The sequence below is a fragment of the Amblyomma americanum genome, chromosome 1, assembly GCF_052857255.1.
Source record: "Amblyomma americanum isolate KBUSLIRL-KWMA chromosome 1, ASM5285725v1, whole genome shotgun sequence".
Lineage (NCBI taxonomy): Eukaryota > Metazoa > Arthropoda > Arachnida > Ixodida > Ixodidae > Amblyomma > Amblyomma americanum.
In genome coordinates, this window is record NC_135497.1 from 153,725,510 (window position 1) to 153,740,153 (window position 14,644).

The window sequence follows — 14,644 nt, forward strand, 5'->3', positions numbered from 1 at the left end:
CCGTAGACTCAGTATGTCACGCGAAAATTAAAAGGAACGGGAACTATATTTTATGCGCGAAATGCACCAGTGCTGCAGGATGGCTCATAGTGTTTAACGTCCCAAAGCGACTCAGGCTATGATAGACGCCGTAATGGAAGGCTCCGGATAATTTCGACCACCTGTGGTTCTCAAACGTGCACTAACATCGCACAATAGACGGGTCTCTAGGAGTTATCCTCCTAAAGAAATGCGACCTACGCGGCCGGGATCGAATCCGCGTTTTTCGAGTCAGCAGGCAGCAGCCGAGCGCCATAAACACTGAGCCACCGCGGCGGCTCAGTGTTGCAATAACACTTAAATGTAAACGAAGCATGATTCTCATTTTTGGGTGTAAAGGTATGATGACCAGGTCTTTCTACTTAATCGGGCTCTCGGGGGGCTATGACTGTTTAACTCAACGCCCATAACAGGCAATAATCTGTCGAAATTAAGCAATTTGTGCGTAGTAGACACTTTCTATATACTGAGAAAAAAAATGGCTGATGTCATCCAAACTGGCTATACCGCATTGAAGATGGTATCAACACTCGTCCTATTGCGTCAAGCCATTCCGTCGCTTCACCACATCGCTGTTAAACTGAAACTTGCAAATGCACACGGGTCTTAAGACAAACGCCCTCCCGGTGTTGGTCACACGTAGCCATAGTCGGTGGATATGCGCTGACGCGACAGTTCTAGTTTTTCTCGACCTTAATACCCGGTTTCCTCGCGCCAATTATATCCCGTCATCGACTGGATTCCATATATCGACAGGAATAACTTATGCGCAGCTCCTCGTCAATCCAAAGATTTTCTTGGAGTTGTGCTAACATTCAACCTCAGCCATAGAGTTAAAATTCCTACACTTGGCAGTAACAGTAATGATTTAGTCTTTGCGTCCAACCCAGAGCTCTTCCAGTCACTATCATGCATTGGCGGTTTCAGTGACCACAATACTGCCGCATGCCACTGGTCTCTTCCTTCTCCTCCCCGGCACAGCGTTTGGTTAAATACATCCACGTTTATAAAAAGACATATTTCGTCAACATAAACTCAGAGCTTGAGGATATTTTTTTCTATTCTTTCATCAATCTGCTTCTAATAGGGCTGTCTAACAAAACTGAATGGCCTTCAAGAATGAAATCTTCGCGCTGGTGGAAATTTGCGTTCCAGTGTAATGCACTAGCGGCGATTCTGACAAGTCTTGGTAATCGAGCTCCTTAAGGAGGCTTTCTCGAGAGAATCAAAAAGCGCCTTTTCCGTCAATCTAAAGGGACTGCTTTGGCCTTCAAGTGTAAGAAGTATATTGCATGCTCACAGGAATACATACTTCTTCTAAGATGCACAATTTTTTTTTCATAATGATCTGCATGGCATCCTATATACAAACTGACCCAAAGAAGTTATGGAGACTATTATCACCTAAGTCCAGCAACTCCCACTGTATTATGCTCTATCAAATTCGGAAGGCTCAAAGGTGCCTCAGGAAATCCATTTCGACCTTATGAATTTTTATTTTTTGTCTGTCTTCACACAGGAGCCCGCCTCGAATGCACCAACCTTACCAAGCTGCAACTTCCCTGGCAGACAAACCTAGTACATCTAGTGCTGCGGGCCAGACATCACTGCTAAGATACTCAAAAGCTACAAAAAAATTCTAAAACAATATCTGATCAATCTCTTGCTAGCAGCTCAATACCTAATGACCGCAAAATAAACTAAGTGGTTCCTGCATTCAAGGCAGGTAACCGGAGCGACCCGTCTAATATCGCCCTATTTCATTAGCCTGCATTTCCTGTAAAATTCTTGAACATATTACATATTCGCATATTGCATCCCACCTACATTCTAATTCATTTTTCTCCCTAAATCAGCACGGCTTCCGTTGTGATGATTCATGTGATTAATAATTACTTGAGTTTACCACGGACTTCCACTTAAACCTTTACTCCTTGTTCCGAACCGATGTTGTCTACCTAGATGTTGTCTATCTAAGGCATTAGACCGTGCCCCTAATCAATGTTTTAGGTCCAAACTTTCAAGTCCTTGCCAATGTTCACATATTTTAGCCTTGACTCACGACTTCCTCATGGCTCTCTCTCAGTTCACCGTTGTAGGTGGTCTTCCCCCAAAAACTACTCGCGTAACTTCTAGAGCACCGCAGAGGTCCGTGCTAGGTCCGCTTCTTTTCTTAATTATTTTATTAATGACCTCCCCTCTGACATCGCATCCGCCATCCGCCTGTTCGCTGATGAGTGCATTATTTACCGGCGTATAAGTACCAAGGATGTCCAAGCCGGCCTCCAGATCGATCTAAAGCTCATCGAAAAATGGTGCACATTATGGATGACGAAGCTGAATACTAGGAAGTGCAGTTATATGCAAGTTTCACGTAGGCATTCTAACTTAACATAAACGTGCTCTTTATTTTCGGAAGGCTTATCATAGGTAGAATCTTAACGGCACCTTGCAACCACTGGCAGTAACAAACTAACTTGGGCGGATCATGCACCCACCGCAAGTTGCTTTCTCCGGCGGGTGCCTGCGGAGAGTGGAGGCTAGACACATACACAGACATCGGCTTTCTCGCCGAAAGACTACCGCGCTAACGCAGTAGAAAATACATACGAGTAAAATGAACGGCTTTTCGCAAGACCTCTTTAGCGTTACATTTCTCCCGTTTCCAAAACTTCTCTGACAAACAAGCACGGATGGCGCAAAACCACGTAGAACTCCAGCTGCGATGCGTGCCCTTTAACTTCATTTGCGCAAAATAGTGCGTCGGAAGGTGACATGAAGTAGATTTGAGTCTTCGGATTAACAGACTGTACGCTGCGGCAAGAGTTAACAGGAGATGATAAGCCTGAGGCTCCAGAAGAAAAAAAATGTAAAAGAAATGTGGGAGGTTAGAAGGAGATGGTAGCGATGAAGCTATGAGCGCACCGATTTCCTTCTGCTGGCTTTGATTGCGCGTAAGCAGCGGGCAGCTCGCATGCTACGTCAGTGTCGAAAGCAGGGCCCTCTAGCGGATACTGTGCGCGACTGCGTTTTGGGAACGCATGCGAAGGCGCCTATAAGCCCAGCTTAGGTGAGCCGGTCAGAAGCCCTCGACTGCGGCGCTTGGGTTTGCAGTACAATTTTAGCCGTACACACGTTCTCCACAACTTTATTCTGAATAAGCCCACGCCCCCATTTTTCACATTCAGGAAACACAGGTACACGGTTCAATTTCACTGCTCGCTTCACAAGCTTCGAAATGTCAACAGAAGGCGTGTTTTGTTTTCACGTAGTATGTCACGACCTTTTTGTGCTCCCGCGACGCATATCGTTATTTCGAATGTGCTGCGATGTATCGTGCGCCTCCAACGGTTTCCAATAATGCTCGAAATTGTGAACAAGCGGTAAATTAAATACACAAGCAGAGTTATGCCAGCGTCGTAGCGAAATGCTTCAGCAAAGAGGAGGGAATATATAGGTAAACGAAAAGTGGTGCTGTGATCCGCGTGCGACGAAGCGTGACATTTCCGCATTTGAAAAGCATGGTATGCCCACGCATAAGCGTGTTAGTGCTACTGCACTGCATCAGCCAACTGCGCCGCCTCCCCATTTCCTCTGCGGCTCGCACCGGAGCATAAAATCACATCCATTGTGCAACCATTGTAACATATATACGCTCCGTTCCGGTCGTAGGCTATCAGAATATTTATGATTAGGAAAAACGACGCGAAAGAATAAGCGTACGAAAACTTTAGCACTGAAACTTACATGCTGTGCTCCATGGACGTACTTCTCATAAAAATTAAAAAAAGAGTACCTACGCCCTTTCTAGACGCTTCGTAGTTTCTTGTGTACGTCTGTCAGGTTTATTTGGACTGTTCGTAACATGCATGTGCTTGTAGTACATAAACGCAATTTCTGAGCTGACTACTTTCGCAGAAATGCGAAGATAATTATTTACGCGCGCTGCGCCCACTGATGCGCTCAATTTGCCGTGCGTGTTCGGAACAGCCTTCTTCATGCCATTAAGCGGTGTTTTTTCTTCGTTTTAATCCGACCCACAGTATAATCGACGTCGAAATAAAGAATTAAGTCCCCGTCATAAACTGAAAAAGGACGCGAATTAAGCGCTGCGCCTTCACCTCATTTTTGTCTCATCATTATTCATCACAACCTTGATTCCTTGTTGGAAATTTTCCACCGAATCTATTGGAAGCTCTTTTAATGGCAAGTTCTTTTATCAACCTACCGCACAGAACGTTGCAGCGCGAGAGAAAAGGCGAGCAGACGAAGGAAAGACGGGCAGGCTTACTATACTTCAGACCTGTTGGGTCCACTGCGCGAAGGGAAGTGGAGTAAAAGAAAAACACAGGTGGAAAAATAAACAGAGAGAAGTACCGAAAGGCATGAGCACTCACGCGAGTGCACACAAGAGCTATAAATGTCCCATCAGGCCTGAGGGGTGGCCCGTCGCCGCCTCTTGAACAACGTGGGCGTGTGCAATAATGTAAATAAACATATGCTGAGTGTATGCTTCATGCTCACACTACTTCGCTTACGCACTCGTTCACTGAGGCGAATGCAATGAAGACCGGCGAAAAAAAAAGAAAACAATAACAAAGCAAAAATGTAGACGGTCCAGAACCGATATAACCAACCTCTTTCGTCATAAACGAACGGTACAGGTCGTTCTCCATTAAGGGCTGACACCTCTTAACGCTTCGTCCGTCGCAAGGTTCAACAAAAGAGAGGACGAAATGGCGCAGCCAATTCGTGTCCGAGTGCGGTGACATCGCTAGCTCTGCGACAGCGCGATCACGTTGCAAAGTGTCTTAACTCAGCCCAGAGCGACGCAGGAGACGGCACTCCGCGATATTGCGAAGCTCCGGGTGATGCAGGGTGCGCTACGTTTCAGGTTCGGGCTAGAGCAGACCCCGATGTGGGGGGGGGGGGGGGGGGGGGGGGTTGAGCCGGTCAGTCGTAGGCCACTGCTAGGCGTTGGCCACGCAAGCAAACGCAGCAGAAACGTCGTTGGGCTGGGGTGGTCGTGCTCATGGGCGCAGTTTGCCCGAAGACTAGCCGCTCTGCGTAACGCTCGAAGCGCGAGTGGCTGCGCATTTTTGTGGCATTTCTCTTCTTTTTTTTTCCTTCTAAAAGCTGTAGACGCTGCCACGTGCACGCGTGTGAACTTCCTTCGTATACGTAAAGAAAAAACGAATACGTAATACGGAAACACAGGCTCAAGCATAGAGGCAGTCATCCAAGACCCTCATTCAGATTCATAAAACATTTACGGCCTAGAAGTGGACGCGAATGGCAGGAAGTTAAATAAAAGTAAAAACGTTGGAGCAGAAAACCAGCCCTGCGGTAGTAAAAGGAAATAAAAAAGAAAGACGTTTACCGGGAAAACTCAACATGAACACGCATCATCTGAAAGATCTTATACCACCTCCTGGAAACAGCTGTAAAAATACCACGAACTCGTCGGTCGGTCTTCCACGTAAGTACTTTCATTTTAGTGCCAAACTTGTAATTCCTTCTTGCGCTGGCCCCAATGATAGCTTTTGAGGATACCTTCCTCGACGCCATACTTTTTCAAGCCACTTTTATTACAACTGCCCGCTTTGCGAAAGAAAACTGCGGTTATCTGAGATGGCTTCCCTCAGCTTCGCCGTGTAGTTGGGTACGCGGCGGGAGATTAACGGCAATGCGATTGCTTAGCAGGCAACGGTTACCAGCGAAAAAAAAAGCATGGCGTTATGAATGCGATGGTGAATCATTTTATGCAGGATAGTTCTGACCTGCCAAGAGCTTCCAACTAAAAAAAAAAAATGGTCTCCCTACAAAACAACCGCTATCGATCGGGAGCATAACTGCTCCACTTCTTTTATGTGCTTACTTAACCTACGACTATTACTTTTTTTCTGTCTCGATTTCAGTATAAAACGCACGAACTACACTTTCTCCAATTTAGCAAAAATAGCTGCTTCATGTAGGCTCCACAAAACTACCGACAAATTTGAATTGCCCCGCGCAGCATCTTGGATGGCGTCCGTATCCGTTTTGAATGAAGCGGATCGACTGGCCCGGCCTGTGTTCTGTTTAGGCACATTGGTTCAGTACTTATCGTATCGCCATCTCTTGGAAACGTGTGTGGCTCTTTTCCTTCTCTTCTACCTTTTTCTTGCTTTGTTTTATTTTATTGGCGGAAAAGAGTGCGCAGAAAATTTTGCATCAAACTGTTTAAGAGGAATTTGTCTGGTCAGGGTGCGCGTTATGAGTAAGTGAGAAGTTCGCTCACTGGTCTAAATAAGGATTGAATTTCGGAGTCCTTGCGCGTTTTGAAACGTCACCAAAAACTTGGTCCACAACTGAGGGCCTTCGAAACGTAAAGTTCTTATTACACTCGATCAATGACTCCAATCCTAACTTCTGATGTGCATTCTGACCTGAAATACTGCAGTTAACTTCCTAATTGAGGTAATTTAGCTCTAATAGAAAATTCCGGCACGCATGTTGCTTTGAAAGCCTGCAAAGTGCCACAAAGCCACCCATTAGTGAAATATGTTCTCTGTTGTTTATAACTGGCATGTACAGGTCACTGTGCAACACAGAAGGTTTGGTCAAAGAGAGCTAAAATGAGATGTGTCAATTTTTCACCGAAAGGAAAAGAAAGAAAGAATGTAAACGTGCCTTATACTTTATAAGTGCAGTCGTGAGGAATTTGAGAGGGAACAAACGTTTTCCACAAACTTAGAATTTTCTGGTTACTTCCCCACTAAATTTGAGAATGACTTTTGCATAATAACACGCCAAGAGGAAAACATGTTTTAAAACAGAAAAAAAACATTGCTTTTCACCGACAACTGTGGAGTAATCAATAAATAAAAGCTCGAACTTTGTTCGCGCTCATATTACTTACGACTGTACTTTTTTTTTATCAGCGCAGGAAGCGGAGCTGTTCTGGCTATGCAAATAAAGGCGAGCAGAAACCAACTCAGTACACACACAGGGGCCGCATTTCATAAGATGTTTATTCTAAAATGGCAATTTCGCGTCCCTATAGTCCTCTGTTCTTGGTCACTCAGATATAACCGCGGATGTATACAACCGGCCATTGGGTGGAATGCTATCGGACCTCACCGTTGGCTGCATATCGCTGCCAATGGCAGCCAGTGGCAGCCAGTGGCAGTTCCAGAGGCCTGCTGCTGACACAGCCCTGCGATGCGCCTCGCCAGTGGCTGCCTATCGCAGCCAATGGCAGCCAATGATGAGGTCCGATAGCATTCCACCCAATGGCCGGATCGCTTTCTACAGACGCTTGAGAGCCGCTGGTATATCCGAGTGTCCAATGACAGATACGAGATGGACGCGAAACGGCCAATTTAAAATGGACAGCATATGGAACACGGTCCGGGATTCGTGGTGCGGAAAATTTTATGTTCTTTTGTGACACAAATGTGTCTTCCCATCTAGTAACTCCTGCCGTGTCTCTATTTCCGACACGAACGACGACTTACGAAACCTATCCGACCACGGAGAACCACACCGGACAGTGCAGCCGCGCAGTCACAGGACGGCCACTTTGCGCTATTAGCCGTAAAATTGCCAACTCATGCCGAAAGCAACCCAGGAAAGTTCTTCTGAGCTACATTCTTTAAAATTTGTCGAGCGTGTTACGTATATAATTTAACGCGTACGCTAACACCCGTCACATATTTAAGATCAAGTACAGCTTCCACACAAAATCACTAGTTGCACGTGCCTTCGTTATCCATTAAACGCAGGCCACTTGTCCCTGAGCTCGCTTTAAAGAGGCTTCAGACAAACGCCCCCAGGCGCAACTTTCCTGTCTAGAAGCCGGCCGGCAACAAATCATGTACGTGTGCACGTGCAGACAAAACTAATGCATTTATACGTGCAGCAGCTCCGCCTGATGCGCGCTGTGTTGGATTGCTTCAGGGCAATTTTTACCGCTATGGATTGTCTAAAGCCAGCCATACCTCGGTACACGGGCATTTTCGCACTGCCGCCTATGTCGAAGTGCTGCTGCTGCAGCCGCAAATAGGGACTCCTCACACGTGCTACGAGCCTAAAGGCTATATGGGAGCTGAACTAGCACGTCAGGCGCAGGGCTTGAATTGATGATGCGTATTTTAAACGTTGTGAGCGTTAAATACAAGTATAAATCATACTTGAGCCGATATTCTCTCCTTAAGCTTAGAGCTTCCTTTTTTTATTATTCTGTTCTTGGACACGTCAAGCATATACAATGGCGGAATGGAAACTTTAAAGAGATGATTAAAGGACGAGGTGCGCACACCAGTCCCTGCGCCACTCTTAAAATGATGGCAACAGAAATACGTGCGTGCAGCCTTAGCATTAGCATGTTGCCGCCTTTTCGTGAGTTTTGCTCATAATATTACGACGGCCACGACGAAGCCATGTTGAAGGTACGCCAACAGGACAAATGTGGCCTGTGGTTCTGTTCTCTAGCTAGCATATTTCGTATACATCACGGGCAAGAGAATAATTGGCCCTGGTGTCCTTGAACAACCGTGGATGCACGCTGGGTATACACAGAACGCAGCAGGCGGCTAGATACCATACGGGAATTGAACGCATTATTGATCTTACCTCACCTCCCTCGCTCCCACCTCCTTCATGTTCATTTTTTTTTTGAAGAGCGAGTTCGTTATCAAAAAAGTAGAGGGCGTCATCAAGGGTTTCTTTTCCCTTTATTGTCTGCGGATGGATGCATCTTCATTTTACCGCTCAATACGTGGTGCGGAGAATGACGCGGACTTGCATTTTTCTAGTGAGAGTGCAGCCGCTTATTAGCGCTAGTTACCCTGTCCCTTCGATGCATGTGTGGTCATATATGGCGAATACTCAACAAACAGAAGAAAAACAAAGCCAGTCGCTGTGTTTATGAACTCATGCAGACAACCTCCAATAATACATCATGCGTCCATTCAAGTGCATGCCGTCAAATTTAGCTGACAGCGTGTGATGCGCCGCATCCTTGTTTTCCAGTAAGCAGTGTGACATGCGCCAGCTAGGAAGAAAAAAAACTGAGGCAAGCGTGAATTTCTTTAAAGCAGAGACCACATGTCTGCCGTGCTCAAAACAAACACGCTTGATTCTTGCCTTTCTCGCAAAAAGCAATCCTTCATGCAGACGCTCATTATCGTTACGCAAAACGCATTAACTAGCACTCCCTAGCTTATTTCGTGGTGGTGATGCATTTTTCGCTTGTTTTAATCGGCTAATGCTACTACTCTCCATGACGTGTTACCTAAAGTGCGCCAGGTAAAGGCAGATGAAAACAAAATGCGAGTGCACTCATTTTAAATACAACTTTGTGCTACTTTTAGCATGGGAGGCAGACACACAATCCAATCATCCGCGTGAAGATACGCAAAGAAGGCATGAGCATTAATTTCGCACGGACTCGCACTAGTTCTCCAATGCGACCTGTGCTTTTAATATGCTCTAGATTATTTTATTGTTCCCTTTACCTGTGGCTTGTATTAAATACAAAACCTATTTCACACATCCTAAAAAATTATTAGGTTCCACTTTATATATAAGGGTCGAACTTTTCTGTTTAAACCGAAACAACTGATAAAAGTGCGCCTGATTTATAAAACGATATTAAGAGGAAAAGGAAAAAATGCTGCACTGGGGCAGCTTGAGGAGCCCTTGACCCTCTTTACAAACAACAGAACAAGAAAAGCTGCACCAAAAGCTCTTCTGCGATGACAATTTTTTTTACATAGCTTTTCAAAAAATACACAAACATCAGTGAAGTTAAAATACAAAAATAAATAATGGGACCGCCTTGTTTCCAACGAAAAACATTACAAACTAGAGCGCAGCATCGATTTTCACACCACTTTTCGAAGCACTTGCCCACACAGCGGTGAAATTCTTACAGAAAGGAAGCATGGGACTGCATCGTTTCTATAAAGAAAGGGAAGTCATAAATTTGAGCGTAGGAAGGATTTTAATTCTATGGGTGCTAAGAAGGGAACACTAGTGCTTACAGTTTCAAAAGAGCTCAGGAGCGCAGGTAAGTTATGGCGAAGGGTTTGAAGCCCATAGTTCGTTCGGGTTCTAGCTGTTTGCCAGAATTCCTTATGTAGCGTCTAATGCGAAGGTACCGCTTGGTGCACCCAAAAAACCAGTATATGTAGCATGCACGCCTCAGATAGTTGGCTGTCAAGTAGGAGCTATTCGTTCAAATGAGTGCAAAAAAAGCGATTTCAGGAAGCCCACTCCGCATGCGCGGGCTGACCGGAAGCGGCCAAATCGAATGCCTTACTCGCAGTCCACGGCGCCGTCTGCGCGATATCCCGCTTTATTTTTCGTAGTGACATCTATTCATCATCATCATCAGCCTTATTACACCCACTGCAGGGCAAAGGCCTCTCCCATGTCTCTCCAATTAACCCTGTCTTTTGCCAGCGTCATCCACCCTTTGCCTGCAAACTTCTTAATCTCCTCCGCCCACCTAACCTTCTGCCGCCCCCTGCTACGCTTACTTTCTCTTGGAATCCACTCCGTTACCCTTAAGGACCAGCGGTTATCTTGCCTTCGCATTACATGCCCTGCCCAAGCCCATTTCTTCCTCTTGATTTCGACTAGGATGTCATTAACCCGCGTTTGTTCCCTCACCCACTCTGCCCGCTTCCGGTCTCTTAAAGTTACACCTATCATTTTTCTTTCCATGGCTCGCTGCGTTGTCCTTAACTTAAGCTGAACTCTTTTCGTTAGCCTCCACGTTTCTGCCCCGTAGGTGAGTACCGGTAAGATTAAGCTGTTGTACACTTCCCTCTTGAGAGAAATTGGTAAACTGCCACTCATGATCTGAGAGAACCTGCCATATGTGCTCCACCCCATTCTTGTCCTTCTAGTTATCTCCCTCTCATGATCCGGATCAGCTGTCACTACCTGCCCTAAGTAGACGTATTCCTTCAAAACTTCCAGGCTCTCGCTGCCAATTGCGAACTGCTGTTCCCTTGCTAGACTGTTGAACATTACTTTGATTTTCTGCATGTTAATTTTTAGACCCAGCGTTCTGCTCTGCCTGTCTAACTCATTGATCATGATTTGCAGTTCACCTCTTGAGTGACTCAGCAAGGCAATATTATCAGCGAATCGCAGATTATTTACGTATTCTCCATTTACTCTTATTCCCAACTGTTCCCAATTCATGCCTCGGAATACCTCCTGTAAACAGGCAGTGAATAGCATTGGCGAGATCGTGTCTCCTTGCCTGACGCCCTTCCTTATTGGAATTTAATTGCTGACTTTAAGGAGAACTATAATAGCTGTGCAGCTGCTATATATATATATATATATATATATATATATATATATATATATATATATATATATATATATATATATATATATATATATATATATATATATATATCTTCCAGTATTTTGACATAAGGCTCTTCTACACCCTGATACGCAATCAATGCGCCTATGACTGCTAAGGATACCACTGAGTCGAATGCTTTCTCGTAATCAATGAAGGCTATATATAGAGGTTGGTTATATTCTGCGCATTTTTCTATCACCTAATTGATAGTGTGAATATGATCTATGATCAGTTCAGTTAAAGAAAAAAAACCAGAGGCGTCACTACAGGCTTTCATGAGGTGCGGCGCACATTGCATCGAGTAAAGCGCTGAGAGAGGCTGCAGATGTTGCGACAGGAGGAGTGGGGTGACCACGGTGGTGATGCTGCGCTTGACAGCAGAACTTTCGTGTTTGAAATTCTCCGGGTGACAATGAAAATGAGGTTGACAGTCACTTTCGTGCATTTTGTCAACAAAACATTCTCACGCATACCGGTCTCACGTTTTTACATCCCCGGACAATGCTGGCATTTCTTTCCACTTTGTCTGCCCTGTTAATTGTTAGTGTCCATTCATGCATTCCCTAAAGCGTTTGTCATATTTTTTCATTGCCCTCTTTGTCTAAAAAAAATGTTACCACCTTGTTTTTACGTTTATAACTACAGAAACAAACACACAAACATATCCACTAGGTGTTTGGTGGCTTACTAGCAAGAAAGCGCAGCAATACGAGTGAGCCATGACATTTTCAGAAGGTAAAGCTGCGCCAAACACGTGTGTTAAGTGCAAAATACGGAAAGAGGAGCGAATCACGGAGATTTAGTGCGCTCGACATGTGGGTTAAATGCTTAATAGTTTAGTGACCGCTAAGTTCACTTTTGAGCAGACTGTTGCGACACGTATGTTCTTTTTATTTCAGGATCATATAATTAGAGTGGCCGGGGCTCCTATCATGCGAGTGTATTTTCTGAGTACTGGCCTGATATGAGAAGAGAGGCTACTTAGACTGGTTGGTACCTAGTTTCGCGTGTTGTGTCCCTCTTCCAACGTCCTGTTTTTGCCACGTCATTCCTCCCGCTGGTTTAACAAGTTGACCGATGGCTAAACATCGGTGCAATTTAAAAGCCAACTTGGCCCGATTTCTCTTTGTTTTCCATCGTGGAATATACATGCCGAGACGCAGGAAATATTCCGACGTGAATGGCACGTTCCAAAAAGGCCAATATTGCGTATGATGGGCGGAAAATGCGCAACAAATGCCAGAAATTCTTCCACGTTTCCACGCCTTTGTCGTCATGCGCTTTCTCTTTCCATGAACGATGAGGAGTGGATACGAGCATCGAGCGCTCACGCAGCATGGAATCCTGAATATAACATCATACCTTCACGCAGGTCTTCGTCCACAACCTCACATCGGGCAGAAATCACTGCAGAGACAGCTTCACAAAGCGGCGCTAAGGTTAAACTGACCGCGTCGTGGCTAAACATTAAGCGCGTACTGCAGAGTTTAACGGCGTTTAAAATGCATACGGGGAGCATGCGACATTGAAAATTTACGATTTGACAACTTACACTGAGGAGACCGGTACTGCGCTGACAGAATTTCAGCCGCCTCTCTTCTAAGCTCAATTTTGGGGACCTTCTTCTCTTGGAGAAAACGAAAAATCCAGGGCCCTCTGCTTGGCGCTGCTGCCACAGCCCATGGCGCAGATGAGGTGAAGCCGCCTACCGGAATGCCACAACTCCCAGGGTGCATCGCGGCGGCGGCGCCACAGCGCATATGTTTGTGAAAACTAGTCTATAACAAAGTGCGGAAGCCAGGGGAATAGTGATATGGTACACCGTTGGGAGTAGCTCCAGTTGTGCGCTTTCATGTATTTCACCGCTACGATACACGTCTCACCAGACTGCGAGGCTCCACCTCATTGCCAAACGTCGTCTACTAGCGTTACGCTGCTTAGGCATCACTCACCAGCCCCTTAGGGTAGTTAATTGTTTAATCAAGTTTCTGCACTGCGTATAAGGGCGCTCGAAAGTTACTGGTTACCCGAATGCTTAGACTCACAAAGAAGCCAAGATAAACTGCAACTTTTGAATGCACAGCAATACGACGCTATATCATTGAAGCTAGTCGGTAATTTCTCCCTGAATACTATTTGCCGAAAAAAAAATTTAACCAAGTTCTGAAATAAACTGCGAAAAAAGCGCGCCGAATGCTCAGAAAAAAAAAACGGGAAAGTCAAACCCCTTTTTATAACCAAAATATGTGACACACTTATGACAGGAAGCTTTAACATTGATTGATTGACTGATTGAATGATTGATTGATTGATTGGTTGATTTATTGATTGATTGATTGGTTGGTTGGTTGGTTGGTTGATTGATTGATTGATTGATTGATTGATTGATTGATTGATTGATTGATTGATTGATTGATTGTACTCACCTTGTCCGTGCGGACGAATGAGACTGCCCATCGGTGGTAGGCGAAGGGAAAGTCTTTGGTAGTCGCGTCCCGGTGCAGGTCTCGTGTGACAGACCGCGTGGCGATGAATGTGAACACTCCCGTGTTGGAGCGATCGTTGAGCCGTGTGAAGCGGTACAGGAGCGCCATCCCGCCGTGCCAGCCGCAGCCTGCGCACACAACGGCAGACACGCCCTGTGATCGCGAAGGTGGACGCGTAATTCCATTAAAAATGAGAAGCTCGCATATATGCATATGCAGATCAAAGGAGGGGCAACAAAAGCCCGCCTGCATTTTCGGCGACCTGACCCCACGGCAATGGGTGGAGCAACATGTCGAGGCATATGCAGCGCAACGCCGAGAAGACTCGCGTGCAGGCGTGGAACAGCCCCCAACTACGCTGCGGAGAGCTTGCGTTCCTGCCTTGTTTCTACCTGTCTTGTTGCTACTGCCATTTCGTTGCGCACACCCTGTACGCAAGCAAAATTGGAGCGAACTCGTGCCAGAGAAATGGAAACGTCAATACGCCGCTACCTGTTTGCCGCAGTCGATGGCGTGTTGCTCCAATTGGGTAAAAAAAATATATCTTTGTTTTGTTCTGCTTACAAAGCTCTACAATAATTGCCAGAAAATTATACCGTAAAGAAAGTCACGAACGGAGTGGTGACGAAGGTTCACGTTTCAGCAAAAATTAGAACGCGGAATTTCATCATCCTCTAGTATGATATTTTTGAGATGCGCTGGGGAAGCCGCCATATTATAAAATGTCCAAGCCAGCTCTTTTGAA

At 45.5% G+C, this 14,644-nt stretch overlaps 1 protein-coding gene across 1 annotated transcript in view; it reads right to left on the reverse strand.

The window, feature by feature from the left end:
- The window catches only part of LOC144113971 (uncharacterized), a 101,955-nt gene that overhangs the window by 35,604 nt on the left and 51,707 nt on the right, over positions 1-14,644 (reverse strand). Inside the window, exon 2 of the mRNA XM_077647389.1 lies at positions 13,840-14,027. Coding sequence (XP_077503515.1) covers positions 13,840-14,007 — 168 coding nt within the window. The 5' untranslated portion in view covers positions 14,008-14,027. The remainder of the gene's footprint in view (positions 1-13,839; positions 14,028-14,644) is intronic.